We start from the raw sequence: 15,833 nt of genomic DNA, 5'->3' as shown, positions 1-15,833 counted from the left end.
GATGGAGCCTATCAAGCGGTGCCAAAAGTGCTTAGTCATGGGCACGGCATTTCTGCAGCTACTATCAGTGATTGCAAACCTGCAAAGACAATGAGCGCCGTGACAACACACTTGAAACACTGCACGATTGGCCCCGGCTCCATCGGACTTAAAGTGAAAGGGAGGAAAGAGTCCCTAAATTCCTCAACCGATCCAGACAAACACAAACGTCCAGACCGTTTGCTAAAAGAAGACAAGGACGGTGTGCCGCTGGAGATGCGAGTGTTGCGGAATGAGCTCCGCAATGAGCTCCTCCTGTTCCAACTCTGTTCCGGGAAATTATGGTGTCCCGTAATTCCGTTCCTTTCGACTCTTGGGACAACGGAGACGCTGGACCCATACCCCCTCCTGGGATGGCTAAACCATTCGTTCCATTCCTATTCCTTTACTACACTCTTATTCACCATAATTGAAAAAAACAAAAAACAAAAAAAAACTAGACTTTAAAGGCTAATTTGCCAATTAATTAGATAACACAGTTTCAAGAGCCACTTTGATTATGCGCAATCACGTTGCGATAGCAGGCCATGGGCCCTAGCTGGAGGTCAACACAATCCGCTTCTCAAGCGAGCCCATTCCATTCCCACACTATTTCGGACAAAAGGCATCCGATTCCATTTCCGTTCTGTTCCGGGGTCGGGAAAGTGTGGAACGATTTAACACTATCGGAGAGGGTGCCCTTCCCATGATACCTTAAAGAATAGGGTTAAATGGTGACACACACACACAACGCTTTTACATTTGTATCATTTGTGACTTGCTAAGATGGAAATACCTGTACGACAAAGAACACTGATCTAATCTCGTAACCACCAAGATTCTTTATCTTTTTTTTTTTATCTACAAAAAAGATTTTAAAAAATATTGTGCAATGACTATTGTGTTATTTTATGTTTCGGCTTCATTTCCTGGCAATTCCTCAACACTTCCAAGCTGACCGAAGTTTCCTAACGAGTTCAAACTCTCTCGGGTCAGCTCCCCAAACAAGCCACAGCGACGTGACACAATTTCGGCGCACAGGTTATCAAATCTTCCACCCGCCCACAAAAAAAACAACATATATATATACATAAAAATAAAAAGGGGGCTATTAGTTTCAAGGGCAATGCCAGACGTAGGTGAGGGATAGCGCAGAGGGGCGGGTCCCCGCTAAGAGGCCCGGTGCACCCCCCCACTTCCTCTATCTGTCACGCAACCGCCCCAATGTTTTCTACCCCACTTCCATAGCAACAAACCCGGCACCCAGGAATCAATAACCGAGTGACCGCTTCACAACTGCGAAGATGGCACAGCTGGGGAGAGGGGGAGGCTAGTCAAACAGTGTGCACCGGCGGAAACTCAAAAGAGAACACGGGGCGCGTCCGGCGTGCAAGAACCTGACGTGATGTAACGCTAACGGCTGCGACCCTTCGCTTGCGCGACGACTTCCTGGCCTGCAAAGAAAAATTGGTGTTTTCTCTCTTCTTTTGCGCTCCAAGTGTCCTTTCTATGCCCGCTTGTTTTCGCACACCTCTTTGCGAGGTCTTCCTTTTCGTCTTGAAGGTGTGTGGCGAGGAACAGTCTCAACAAACTTGAGAGCATGGAGTGCTCTTTAACAGAGCCCCCTAACCCCAGTGATTTGTCCATCTATCCATTCATTTTCCCGCTAAATTCAGCGGGGAAATTGACATCACGTGATGACACAGTCGCACAAGCACCCCACTTCATGCCACGACGCCATTCTACATCTTAAAAACCATCCAGCCAATCTGGCTATGCTTAGTCCCAATCTTCCTCCACTGCCTCACCTAATTAATTAGTTCTAATTCATCCTATTAACTGTACTTCAAAAACATAAACCCTATATACTGGTGGCAACTAAACAAGGTAGTTGAAATTAAGAAAAAAACCTACAGAGCAGTTCATATAAAGTTCCTTGCAAAATTATGCTCGCTAAATATAGCATCTTAAAAAGATACGGCCAGAATATCACAGTCTATCATAAATATTAGGGGCAGTTTTAATTCGAAACTTCTACTGCAAAGTAGAGTTGTTACAGTCGCACTCACCAAATTCTCCCCCTTTTTCTTTTCAACAAACAGACGTGTTTAGCATACCCAGCTTTGGGGGAGTGCTTTCCTTTCAGAACGCACAAGTGCGCTGGGGCGAGGTGAGGTAAGCAAAATCGCTATGCTTATTTCGCGGCTGATGCTTCACTATGGTATACAAGAGCGTGGTGGGAAGCGCACTCAACAAAGCTAACCTACCCACCATGTCAGACTGCAAACACGACGACTCGATGTTGCAAAAATTCCGAGTACTGCCAGTGTTTGACCCAATGCTTTTTGCAGCGATAACCGAAAGTTTCGGAAATTTGCACAATACTACCATGAGGATCCGGATGAGTAGTGGGGCACGTGTATTACATGTTCACTATTAATAAAGTTCAATCAAGCTCTGGCGCAATGTTGGAGCAGATTCCTCACATTTCTGGCTAAACATAGCAGGAGGTGCAGGGTAAGCCCTTTAGCACAGTTTGCCACAAATGGCTCAGCAATCGCATCACTGCGATTTTCCCGCCACATTTAAAGGGGCACGTGACATGACATCCTGTGACGTGAGGACAGAGACATGGTGTCACAGTATCACGTCATGGTGGCACGTTACACCGTGACTTCTCCCCCTAAACTCAGCAGGGAAATTAATAAACAATATGCGCTTTTTACTCCCTCAAATGTCTGCTTAGCGTCTTCTACACAAATTTAAACAATTGCTCAACTACTGCATTCCACACATTCTATTAAGACCGATAGAATTATTGATAAAGAATGAACCGTGCCTTTAGCTCACACTTCCCAACAAGAAGGCTTCCCGTGAGAAACACAACCTCGCATAATTTCCCATACGATTTAATTTTGCTTAGTCATACAATCTAGCCTCTTCGAGCTCTTTAACATATTTATTCAATCAATATTGCGGCTTTCAGTTAAAAATTCTTAGCAGGAAAATGTTCCACCCTCCCCTATTTTTCTGGCTGAAATGTGCGTGCCCCCACCCAAAACTTAAAACAACAATCAGCCGTAACATCCCCAGACAACGACTCCTGCCAATGAACAATGTAGCAGAAGACATTCTGAAACTCGCTCACAACACGAAACGCCTTCCAAGTGGACTCCTGATTAAGACTTCCAACCTCCCAGAAAAAAAAGAAAAAAAAAGAAGGTCAGGTCGCAATAAAGAAAAAAAAAAAAGACAGATGAAAAAGGGCCTTGGCATTGAAGCTCCGGTTCACCCAAACGAAGGTGCACGGCTTCCCTCTAATGCGTCGGCCCCGGAGACAAAAACAAGAAGTCGACAGAAGGATGCCGTCTATTAGAGGCATTTGCAAATGCAGGCCAACTGCTTGCCCCCATCGCACAGCGGCAGCGGTCTCCCGTCCCCACTGGGGCTTCCCTCGATTGTGGGACGAGTGCCTGCCCCCGGGGTCGGTCATCATTCCAACGATTCGACCCCCAAACGAGGTGGAATTGACCGGCAGCACCAGAGGCCGTTCAATTGCGTCAACTGGCACCACGCGTTTGAGGACGGAACGAAAAGCCGAGGACAAACCGCCGTAAACGGGAGAATGAGCCGGTCTCCAAAATGTTTGCACGAGCCCTTGCAAGGTGGCGGGATCTACTTATTTGTTTATAGTGGACAAACTGTCCGAGGGGTGTGTTGAACAGAGCGACAGTGGATGCAAACAGCGCAGTGAGAAATATGAAATGATAGAAGAGTGCTAGAACACAATAAGATGCTCTGCAAACGACTAAGTTACTGTGAAATCCATTACTGCATGCAACAACTCATTACGAGTGTTTAACCCCCTAATACAATCTAGTGACCTCGGAGAACAGACACACAAGTGGTCCAAAACAAAGCTAGCCTAATATGTGACTTATTCTCGCTATTACTGCTTGGACACCCTGCATCATAATTACAGGAGACATCAAAGGGAATGTCCAGACATGCTGCAGACTTCTGTGTGGTGACTTTCGGCCAGTTGAAACCAAATGTGATTTGCAACGATGGGTCTCCAAACATATTTTGGATGTCTGGACTACTCACAGAAGTAGTTTTACCAGATTTTATAAAAATAGGAAAGCAATTCCTTTACACACACATACAAGAGAACACAGAAAATCCCACCCTATTTCACGAACTCCCTTTAGTTCTTTTTCTATCAAATCCCTCAATGCAGCCAACCATGCAGGCCAAAAGTGCAATGTTATGAAGTTCCTAGTACTTCTGTTCTGCCCATTTTATCAAGGAAAACTCTAATCAAGTGCAGGGTATGTCACGACCTTGCGAGTTTATAAATGGCGAGTATAGACTGCCTTATCTCCTGACCTTTGATTAAGCTTCGATTTATAGTGCAACGAAGTTTAGAAGTCATTTTTAATTGGGGCAATATTTTTTTTTTTTATACTCACTTTGAATTTTAGTTTTCATCGGTAAGGACGTCCCATCTCTACCGGCATCATGCCGAAAATTTAGCGGTAGAAAATATAAAAAAGCCAAATAAGAAACAATAGGAAAAAGGAACATAAAGAAGCAACCACAAGCAATCCATTACCACATTACTACAGACACACTTTTCCTCTCGATCTTGTTCCCAGTGCGTGAGAAGAAAAAAAAAAAACCACTTCTCCGAGTCTATTACCTTTCTTTCTGAAAGGGTGACACCACTCAGCCTACTTTCCCTACTCTCAGCCCTGCGTTTTTTTCCTCATACAACCTCTACAAAAAAGAAAAAGAAAAAAAGAAAAGAAAATGGAGTCAAAAGAATGATGATGATCCATTTAGCGTTTTTGTGTTCTTGTCGACAAGATAACAAAACAAAATGCAAAAATCCTGTAGTGAACGCAATACATATAATCCAATTATATATGGTATTGCACCTTTACATTACATTTAATGTCCAAATAAATAAAAAGGCTGGCCAAACCTCAAGGAAAAAGAGGTCAGTTTGAAACATGCGTGCTGCTTGACAGAAGCTACCAGAATCTCAATGGTACACCTTCATTGGTTATTTTAACTCGGTAACTGTTTAATTAAGGAATTCGAAACGAATACAAACTAGCTGTTGTCAGGTGTGTGCCTATGAAAATTCAGCTACCAGTGACCTTGTGCAACACTGCCCAGAATAACCGAGGCCTCCAAACCCTTCCATGAAACGTCGTCGCAGTCTGACGGCGTCAACTCTGCGATCGGACCCGGGCTCGAACGTCCAGCCCACATTCCCCTCTACTCTTTTTCGGCAAGTTCCCTCCCACATGCCCCTAGCATCAACCTGGCCACGTTCCTCTGTCAGTAGCAGCAGTGCAGCGTTCCCCAGGACTAAGAACAGTAGACTGCAAATGCTGCTTATTGCTTGCCAGACTTCGGTCAACTATGGAGACATGTCTCCAGATTCAGTAACACTCAGGAAGGTGTGGCGCTCAGTGCTCAAGACGATGCAAGCTATATGTCCGAAAACCTGTGGACTAAAGTGAAAAAAGACCCTGCGCCAGGGTCTCTAGAAAGCTACGTCCAGAATATCGGCCCTTTTCTCTCCCCGCCGTTCGATACCAAGCCGTTTGCCTGTTCGTTTGCGTCATGCGACATCTGTTAGCATACCAGGACTTTGCAGGCATTGCCATCTTGGGGCCTAGAGCTGCACGAGCGCCGTTTACGACAGTTGTGGTTGTGCCATGTGGCCTTTCGAGCAGTAGATGCTGTGTCAGGAAATTACAGCGGTATCGTTTCTACCCTGTTGCTAATCGTTTTAGCAGGCAGGGCGACGGAAAGCATCTTTTGCATCTTCCATCAGGCATGCCAGGCAAAAGCTGGTGACAACAGGCAACACTGCTCCCACCCACCAATAATAACTGGCTAAGAAGGGCGAGGGGAGGAATCATACTTTTGGTTTCTAAGCTAGGTGGTGCAAGCTACCGCCCATTATAAAGGGTATAGCTATTAGCATCCATCCATTCAATGTGAAGCGTCATTGCTCTAGTGCTAGCCCATTCGGTGGCTCTGCCCTGCACCACAGGCTGACCTCAATGCTATCTGTGAAACAGAGTAAAGCAGTAAATTTAGCCAGTCTCATATCGTTCGCAGGTTGTAAGAGTTAGGAGACATACAAAACTTGTTGCCTCTGTGGGCGATACAGATGTACAGTACTCACCAAATTCACACATGGAGCATGCAAACTGTGTCCTTTCTCATGGCAGTGCTATACTAGCGATGGCCGAGCTACGATTTTGTGATGTAGTGCTCAACAAACCATCCCGCAGTGTTTCGTCGTAGCAGCTGTTCAGTTTCATCCCGGACAGCACTGCCACGAGAAAACATGCAGTTCCCATCTTTCATAGAAGTTTGGTGAGCACTGTACCTTCCATCCTAAACCGATTTGAAGGTGCATAACTCCGCAAGGGCTGCTATCTATCCTCTTCCAAATTGCAGGGTTGGGGGTTTCTCAATAGAAAGGTGCGTGCAAGTAGCCTGAGTGGGCACAAACATCTCTCCAAGCAACAAAGCTAGATCCCGCTGGCTCCAGTGGTGACCTAGACCGAGCTCCAAAAACATAACTTTTGTGCTTGTCATGACTTACCTTTCGGCTCCAAGTTTGTAAAAAAAAAAAATGCACCACTCCTTCCCTTTATAGCAATGCCCTTTGTTTCCTCGAGTTTCTTACCTAGACATCCTAGAACAATGTTTCCGACAGGGAGCACCAGTTCTTCCAAAGAGCGGGATTCATCTAAGATAACCGGGTCAACGATGTAGAGGGCCCCATGATATGAATATTGTAGACATAGCTCTCAACCCACAAAATGTAATTATCCATACTCCATAAAACCAGTGCTGGGTTGGAAAATGAACCACTACCACCGTCAACAATGAACCACTACCACCGTCAACAACATCCAATAATAAACCCCACATGGTAATTTTTCGCGGGGCACAGCCTCCGACCCTGGTGACGGGCAAATCCAAGGGGAACCAGGAGATTATCGACGCGCTCGATTAGAAAGACCAAACTCCAAGACCACAGAGAGAGAGAGCTTGCTTTGCGCACACACTACGATACCAAAGTCCCTCAAAACGCGATATGGTCTAGTTGTACCTGACACCATCTAAGCGAAAAAGAAAAAAAGGAACACGATGTTATAGGCAGTTTGAGAACGGCACGCGCTCGCTGCCTTCGGACGTGCTCTGGCTGCGCGTGCACGATCGAAGCTCACCAGACACCGAGGCGGGCCGACTGAAAGGCCTCTCTGCCGTTCTCACAGTCAGTGAGTGTAGCCACGGACAGCCCCCATTGCGGCGATTTTGTTTGCATCAGTCCTTCATCCGTCGCCGAGATAACATGCAACAACGCCCGACTTCATCGACTCAACTATAAAAAAAATAAATAAAGCAATTTGAAAAGGGGAGAACGAGGTGCCATCACGAAAAAAGCGCTTTTCAATCAAATGCGGCAGCACCGGGGGCAAAAGGCAAGTCGGTTTCCCACGATCCACCAAAATCGATTGCGAACGCGGCGAGTTTGCAAACACAAACCTCGTCACACAAAGAGGCACACGAAAATAAAAAAAAAGGTAGACTCCGCTGGAAAAGGTCCAAAAGGACGCGATTCTCGTTCGGAAAAAAAGAAGAAACACCAAACAAACACGGTAGCTTTGAGTGGGGGGGGGGGTGGGACAGACGCCAAGACATCAACCAAGCGAACATGTCGCAACATGACTTGCTTCTCTTGTATGCGTTCGCTTCGCGATCACGACTGTCACGTTGCTCCAAACACACTGATATGCTCCCTGTTCCAAATTTACACAGATCAGCGCGTTTGCTGGGGACAGTTCGGCCTAATCTACGGGATGAAATCTCCGATGGCTGATTCTGAGCTGTGCGACCGCCTACACCAATGCCAAGTAACTTCGTCTGTCCGAATTTCATTCGAGGTAGCTGCCCGGAGAGAAGACAAAAGCGGTGATGGACTCTGCAAAAGAACCAAGCAATTACCCAACGGAGTAGCGGGTTGATCATTAAATAACTAAAAAAAAAAAACACCGATTCTTCTGCGTGTACCAAACCCACTTTGTTATTTTTGTTTCGCTAGCCTCCTGAGCGAGCGAACTGAGGAGTACGCCCGGACAACGCAGCTTCTGTTACATAGGTGCACAGTGCGTCTCGGACAACTTGCATCGCGGAAAAAGATCAACTAGCGAAACGATCATCACACGCCTGCCGTCGGCAGAAGACTCACCTAGTCGCAGCTCTCCGAAGTTGCCGCAGCCGATCTTCTTTCCCACTTTGAAGTTGGGTCCCACCATCAACACGCCAGAGTTACTGGATCCCGTAGGCCTTGTTTGCGAATGCATAGCTCTCGCGCCGACGCTTGCCTTGGACGTACGCCGGGGTGTCTCTTCTCTGGCCTCTTTGCAATCACGTCTTTGCATCCCTGCGTCCGCGAACGCCGAAAAAGTTAGGCCTAGGCGCTAGGCTTAGCTCGCTGCTGCTCCTCCGGTGGCTAGCCGTGGATGTCATGGGTGAGAGTTTGCGGCCGCTAACAGCTCCCATCGAAGTTCCATGGCCGCGAAACGCACGACAAGACCCGGTCCCCGTCTCCGCCGAGTGGCTTACACTCGGCGATCGCTCGAAAACGTAGCTGCCCACGGGAAAAATTCACGGCACTGGCACCGCTGTACCCACAACAAAGCCGCAGAAATCCTCCATGAAACTACCAACCTACCCAGAATGCATGGGCCCACACAAACTCTTGACACCAACAGCTACTAGCTCCAAAGCAAGAACAACCCTCAATTTCGGCTTTAATTGGAGTCAATGCTCGCAATAAACACTCGCGCCTTTATAAATCGGGACGCTCGCTGTATTAGATACATTCTGCGTGCTACAGCAGCAAGCTAATTCGATTGCAATCCAGCGAGTTCGTGTCATAAACAAACCCACTTCCGGTGAAGAGAGACGAATATTCCTTCATTTTGCCGTAATTTAGGAACATCTAGACCTTCGAATTAAGTGTACGACTTGCTAGCAAGTAGCTGAACGAATCTGTGCACAAAAACGCTCACATTTCTGCCAAAAACAGTGCACGATGCTCGACCGTGAACCCAGATCAGCTGCTGCTTCGGTTAAGCCGCATTTCTACGGAATCACGCTAGGCGGCGACAAACACATCCTCCCTTCACTGCCGCCTGTAAACAACCGTTTCAAAATGCTACGGGCGCTTTGCTTAAATAACTGGGACCTTTAATGGTTTCATCACATAATATACGGTTTGGTTCGTCTCTCCTACGACGGTTGGTAGATAGCCGAGATGGAGAAGAACTTCCTCATCGTGGCGGCTATCATAGAAGGTCAGTCTTTCACTTCTGTAGCTCGCCTCACATCCGATGATGTCACCGAGTTGATTCCGTTGTTTGAACCTCGAACATTGGCGTATTTTTCTCTTGTTAAGGCACTGACGTTTACTTTGTTATAAATAAATGTACTGATGTCCAGCTCATCGCTAAAACGCATTTTTTTATTTTTTTTGCGAACGCGTTTTGCGTGTTGCAAATTTGAAAGACGCCAAGGTAGGAGACGACAAATGGTCAACACAGACCGTCATCGTTTATCTGTTCTCGTTCATGTCTCAAGTTTATAATCATCGTTGAGTTTAAGCAGCGAGCGTTGTGCGGATTGCCTTGGTTCGATAAAGGGGCTGAGAATTGGTGCTCAACAACGTCACTGGCGTATGAATTCTAATATTAGTAGGCATGGGCGTACCAACCAAGGGGGGCAAGAGCGCTTGCCGCCCCCCCCCCCCCCCCCAGTTCTCAGAGTGGGGGGGGGGGGGGGGGGCAAGGCATGCGTTCCCCCCCCGACACAGCCGCCGCTGGGCAGGCCAAACACCGGCCGACGGAGGGACCTTAGCCGACGGCGCCCAAGGGATACCAGGGGCACTGACCCCCGGCCCTGGGGGGGGGGTTCTGGTTTTGCCCCCCCCCCCCCTATTCAAAAACAAGTTGGTACGCCACTGTTAGTAGGTCTTCTTACCAGTCGCGCAGTATAGCGTTCGCTAACGTGTCAAAGTCCCTGCTGGTAGTGGCTCGTACACAACATGTATAATTGAATGCCTGAGTGTCTCAGCGTTTTTTTCCGTCCTCTTCCCCCAAAAGCCAGGTAGTGACCTGTCTCATCAATAGAGACCAATAGAGTAGCATGTGCAGAAGACACCATCAGGCTGAACCCTATATGTGAAGGTGATTGCCACCCATATGTATATGATTGTATGCCGAGCAAGTATTTCAAAATGTGCCTATGGTGTATCAAAAGGCAAGGAGAGGCATGCCGATTAAAGGGGAACATAGAGAATGTGGAATGATGAGGCAGCCATGCACACGTCGTCATTAGTTGAGCTAGGGAGGGGTGAGGGGGGGGGGGGCAAAAAGCATGTGGGCTCATTTGGGGGGTAAACAAACGCATATGGTGTTCAAGTTGCAGACAAAAATAGTGTTTTCAGAGCTTTGAGAAGTACCATCTGTTTAAAGGGGGTCCATACCTATATAGCAGGGGTCTCAAACACGCGATCCCACGGCTGCGAGCCCCCGTTCCCATTCCTCAAGTACTACATGCGCCAAAAATAAGTTTAATATCATCAATTTATTTCCAGTTGAAAAGGAGCTCTGCTCACATATTGTGCTCACACATTTTGCATTATGTTTTTTTTTTTTTTTTTTTTTTTTTTACTGAGTATTGCTTTGCCTAAGTATTTCATTCTTAGCCCTTTCTCATGTAAATCAACCTGCACGGAAATACCGCTACTAATTCACAAACTCGAGCTCTTTGCTCAAGGAGGCACCTCGGCTACATGAACTCTCGCTCAGCAGGAGAAACTGCTAAAGATATGAGCTTGGGCTTCTAGCTGTCAGACAATACCTTTAAAATAAAAGTACTTTCTCATAATACTGGCATAAAGATTGTCACGAAAGCAAACATTGTTGTGTGAAGAGATATTTCTTTTTATGCCTGTTGAGCCGAGTGAATTGTGCGACAGGGCAAGGACGGCGTGCTTGTTCTCGTTGTAGTTAAAACTGCCAGTATGTTAGTGTTTTAGATCGTGCTATAACATCAGGTGTGTGCCCAAGGTAGTAGTTATACATGCGAATGAAAGCTGAACATGGCAAAACCGTGAGCTTAAAAAAGCAGAGAGCACAAGGTTCCTTCTTAGAGAATCCCTGGTGTGTCTCTGGGGCACTTGGCTGCATGCTTTGCAAGATGAAACACCACTGCCTCTGTTGGCCCTCAACCCTTCGTGGGTGGGCTATTTGACCCCCACTAGAATCAGTTCGAGACCCCTGCTTTATAATATATGCCTCAATCTGAAAGAAAAAAAAAATTGGAGGGGCATTTTCTGCCCCACACACTCACAAACACACTCACACGCACACAACAAAAAAAGGAAGGAAATGAAGGAGCCAAATCTGCATCTGTTTCAAAGTGAGTGCTGTGGAGGCCTGTTGGTGTGGGCGTGTCTTTCCTTAGTCTCAGCTTTCGAACACCGCTGGGTCTTTGTCATGCCTTTTAGTCTCAACAAACCCCTTGACGGTCCCCCGGTCTTCTCGCTGATTGCCAACGTTTTTCTCGTTGCCTGCAGGGCGCTATTTCCCGAGCCGTTCCAACTGCACGGCCGTCGTGGAAGCCAAGTTCGACGGGGAGGTGATGACGACAGACCCGGTGCCCCACACGTGCAGCCCCAACTTCAACACGGAGCTTGCGTGGGGCGTCGACCGGAAGGGGCTGCACACCCACCGCCTGCGGAGGACCCCCGTCAAGGTGGAGTGCTTCGCCGTCGAGCGCGGCACGGGAAAGAAGGAGTCCGTTGGCTACGTCGTGCTCGAAATACGGAGCGCCCAGGAGAACGTGCGGGTAGGAGCGCCATCTGTATTTTGCGCGCCGTCAACTCGCCGTAGAGACCAGCCCACTTTTTGTGCAAAGTATCTAGAGGTCGGAACCCAACCCGACGTAAAAGGATGGGCTTAATATTTACGCGGGGTACGGGGCAACCGTCATAGTCGTTTGGTCCTTCTTCGTCGAACAATTTTTCTTTGCGCAACCCCTTCTACTTTCTCGTTTTCTTTAAGATACAAGTTGTCGCAGGCTCTGGTCGTTGCCATGAAATGTCAGTGGCACTCCATAGTAAAAAGTTCAGTCCTCAACGAGAGTACTCTGGTTGCGAAATATCTTCAGGCATGGCCACTGAAGGAATGAGAATGGCAGGGCGTCTCTCTTGGGTGCCCAGCCTCCAGCATGCTCTCGTTGCCTTCTACCATGCTTCGGCTGCAGGTGCATTCTTAAAGAGGCACTGACACCCCAAAGATCGTATATTTTTTTATTGTCTAAAAGGATGCAAATTGTAGTCATAGACAAACAAAAAAAAAAAGGAATCACGAAAAAATTAATTTTTGTGCACACGCGCGCCTTTTTATTTTGGGCTTTTTCTCTCCCGCTTTTCACCTCCTCGCTTCTTTTGATTGGTGACGTTAGTTAGTTAGTTGGAGTAGCTAGAAAAATCGCTGGAGTACCCCTTTTAAGCGTCTTTTCTGCATTGCTCTCGAAAAAGCAACATCCTAAAGAAAAGTCCTCTCAGATTTGTAGCTAAAGAAAAAGTTTATTTTTTTCAAGTGTTATTGCGACATGCCGAGTGATGCTTTTTTCAAGGGTCTAGAATCCATATAACTTGTTGTACCTCTGCTACATAGGTCCTCACGCTGCATTCCTAAAAATGCAGGGGTTCCCCAGTGTATCGTCAGGAGTTCTGCAAGCTCCTAAACTTCCTCGTTTGTCCCTGTCCCCAAGTAAAGCGTTTTTACGGTTTAAGCACTTTTTTTTGGCAGTTCTGAACCCCCCCATTGATGCGTAACTATCATCCGAACACACTGTAGTCTGTTGCGGGTTAAAAAGGTAGTACAAGCACCTATCACAAAGCCATTCGCTCTTTCCACTCTAGCAGAGCTAACGCCAGAGAGGAGAAAACCACCAGTCAGGATGAGCAAAGGGCTCCATGGGAAGGGCTTGTTTTGCTTTCCTTAACCTGCAACAGAATTATAGTAACTTGCATTTTGTTTAATTTTCTTACCTCCTCACGTCTCTTCCTTGAATTCATAGTGAGATTGTCCCGTCTGTGCAGAGCACGAAATGGTTACCCCTCCTGAGCAGCAGGTACTCGGGCACCAAGCCACAGATAAAGATTGGGCTGCACTTGGAGCCAGACACCGTTCCGGAGGCCGCCCCGACATCCGCTCCGGCGGGCTCTCGGAGCGCCGAAGTCCGGCCGCAGCCGGTGAACGTTGGGCTTCCGCCGAGTCGAGCCGCGGAGGCGGAGGCGGAAGATCTGACGCCTCGACTCAACTTGAGCGAGGGCTACTTCCAGATCGGGAGGCAGGGTGCGGAGAACTATGTCTTCACTGTGACCGTGTCGTTTGCGGCGAATCTAAATCAGGTGAGGCGCCGTGCCGTGGTCCCGTTTGCTACGCATGTCCTCCAACTTGCGGGAAAAATGTGGTGGTCGCCATTGTGGAAACAATGTCGCAGTCATTTGTAACTGCGGCAGGTTTGTCGAACATCGTGTGTACTAGAAGTCCGCTTGGGGTTTCTGCAGACAAACAACCTGGTTTTGAGCACTACTAACAGCTCTGGTCGTTCACAAAAAGAGGATAGCCATTTCTTTTTGCACATAGCATCCAACTGAATATATCGCCGAAGGTTGGGGTAGGATTTAAAAGTTTCAGAACTTCACTATTTTTTTTTTTTTTAAGTTGGAAGTGGGTGTTGTACCACTGTCAGTTGGAAAAATGGTCTTTGTCATCAAAGAGACCATGAAACGATTGTTTCACATTGGAAAACTATGTGCTTGGAATGTACACTTTACATTTATAATGTAGGGAGCAGGTATAATTATTTTGGTGTTACTTTACTTATGTGTTACTCCTCGAGTGTGTCCTATCCGTGCACACAAAAGCGGGATTCTCTCTCTGGGATAGACAATTCACTCGGTCAGGCTTGTGAGACTTTTAGAACACGAGGAACTTGAAGCCTTAAATGCAGCGGAAGAAAATTGTGTCGCACGAAGGTTCTCGAAACGCAGTAACAAAATGCTTTCATACAAAGGAAAAGGGTAATCCGATTCCTTTTCACAATATCTCCAATAAAAGCACCATTTTGCGACAAAAAGTTAGAAATCGCTTGTAATACCTTTTTTTAGGTAGACAACATGAAGTTCTGGCAAATGTGGCACGTGGTTCCGACTGCCACCATTCAATTCGGGCGACCTTTGAGTGCTTTTTGATGCACAGTTTATCTACGTGGTGTGAGAGACGTTTACTTTTTATGCAAGCGACCCTCCCTCGGGATGCGCCTTGACTCCCGACAGCTTGTTCCACAGCTGATCCACAGGTCCGAGCGTGCCTCCGCGTCAAAGTCCGGTCCGTACCACTTCCGCTACCACCTTCTCGGCCAGGAGGTCACGACGGAGCCCTTCGGAAGCCTCTCCGAGCCCAAGTTCCAACCGGAGCGCGCCTCCCTTAGGATCCGCAGCAGCGCTCCGACCCTCCGGCGTTTCTTCAAGGATCATCCAACGCTCAAGGTGAGGTCCTCTTCTTTCCGATTCTCCGAGCCATTCTGAACAAGAATTGCCAAGCGCGAAACGCTAAACAGCCATTTTGTTATGGCACTCTCGTGTAAAGCTTAACCGGCTCGCACTGGCGTGCACGTGTAAAGCTTTGCTGCCTTGCACCAGCTTTCGGGAGAAGCGGTTCGCGTAGAGGTACACCTCAGTTTTTTTTATATAGTAGCGGGGAGTTTGATGGGGTGGCTGCTTAATGTATTCTTTGCTTATATTTAATGGATTAGAAAATAAAGGGCGAGTCCTTACTTCCACATGTGCGCATGTTTGGTATCCTATAGTAGGTAACTTTTTGAGGGGTCAGAGTAACTTTTACAGCAGAGCTGTTAAGGGCTAGGTTCCCCAGGATCGTGTCTGGTACCAAACTCATGTCGACACAAACCTACACAAACTTCTGGACAGCTACCGCCATCTATAAGCAACGGCGGCAAGCACACAACCAGTCTGGTTGCCGCCGTTGCTCGTAGTTGGCGGCAACCTTTTCAGCTATCGTAGAAGAATGGATAGTTGGGCACGTTGGTGGGAATTCATCGTAGGAAACAGCGCGAAAAAGCAACGAGGACGAAGAAGAAACACACTTGACGAGCGAGCGGAGCGCTCGTCACGTGTGTTTCTTTATTCTCGTCTGTTTTGCGCGCTGTTTCCTACGCTCTTATGAGTTTCGGTTCGAACTCGGGATGAGTCGGCCACGTGCCCTTTTGGGGAAAGAAGACTGGGTGCCGAAGGAGCGGCGACGTACGCAGCAGCGCGAATGGTTTTGTAACTGACGCGAAGCCACTGTCGCCTTGACTTCCACTGCGTCCACCGCTTCAGACTCTCTTGCTAAAGAAGAGTACATTGCTCGCCTGGAAAGCCACCGCCGAGAGCAGAACCAGCGATTTAAACGGCGCCAGCGGACCAACACCACGGACGACGATCGTGCCACGGAGGCCAAGCGCAAGCGCGAGGCCCGGCGACGACAGCGCTCCACGCCAGCGGAACAGTTCCCGGGTGCGACGGCGAGGTTCCGGAGGGAGTTCGTGGAGAACCCGTTTGGCGTCACGTGCGTCGTGTGCGACCGACTCTGGTTCGCCGGAGACGTATCCACGATTGGCAGCGCGTCAGACGA

The 15,833-nt window shown here is 47.8% G+C and overlaps 2 protein-coding genes across 7 annotated transcripts in view; one reads left to right on the top strand and one right to left on the bottom strand.

Annotated features, from left to right (window-relative positions):
- LOC8033234 (casein kinase I) overlaps positions 1-9,221 on the bottom strand; it is a 48,017-nt gene extending 38,796 nt beyond the window's left edge. Inside the window, exons 1-2 of one of the 6 annotated variants that reach the window (XM_040503571.2) lie at positions 9,132-9,221; positions 8,306-8,500 (exon numbers count right to left, since the gene is read on the bottom strand). In XM_040503571.2, coding sequence (XP_040359505.1) covers positions 8,306-8,498 — 193 coding nt within the window. In that variant the 5' untranslated portion in view covers positions 8,499-8,500; positions 9,132-9,221. The other 5 variants (XM_040503570.2, XM_029979911.4, XM_029979910.4 and 2 more) reach the window with 5 other exon arrangements.
- Positions 9,222-9,255: 34 nt separating this feature from the next.
- On the top strand, positions 9,256-14,725 carry LOC121835043 (centrosomal protein of 120 kDa-like). Its single transcript, XM_042288959.1, has 4 exons — positions 9,256-9,416; positions 11,699-11,970; positions 13,232-13,543; positions 14,486-14,725. The coding sequence occupies exons 1-4, from the start codon at positions 9,377-9,379 to the stop codon at positions 14,723-14,725; spliced, it is 864 nt and encodes a 287-aa protein (XP_042144893.1). The 5' UTR covers positions 9,256-9,376.
- The last annotated feature ends 1,108 nt before the right edge of the window (positions 14,726-15,833 follow it).

The sequence above is a fragment of the Ixodes scapularis genome, unplaced genomic scaffold (genome assembly GCF_016920785.2).
Source record: "Ixodes scapularis isolate PalLabHiFi unplaced genomic scaffold, ASM1692078v2 PGA_scaffold11__112_contigs__length_91849675, whole genome shotgun sequence".
In the NCBI taxonomy this organism is placed as follows: domain Eukaryota; kingdom Metazoa; phylum Arthropoda; class Arachnida; order Ixodida; family Ixodidae; genus Ixodes; species Ixodes scapularis.
The sequence above is the reverse complement of the archived record's forward strand: the minus strand, read 5'-3'. Positions and strand labels throughout refer to the sequence as shown.

Coding starts and splice junctions, on each gene's coding strand:
- LOC121835043 (XM_042288959.1), top strand. CDS start 9,377: ATGGAGAAGAACTTCCTCATCGTGGCGGCTATCATAGAAG. Junction 11,971..13,231: donor GCGCCCAGGAGAACGTGCGG/GTAGGAGCGCCA, acceptor CCGTCTGTGCAG/AGCACGAAATGGTTACCCCT. Junction 13,544..14,485: donor TTGCGGCGAATCTAAATCAG/GTGAGGCGCCGT, acceptor CTTGTTCCACAG/CTGATCCACAGGTCCGAGCG.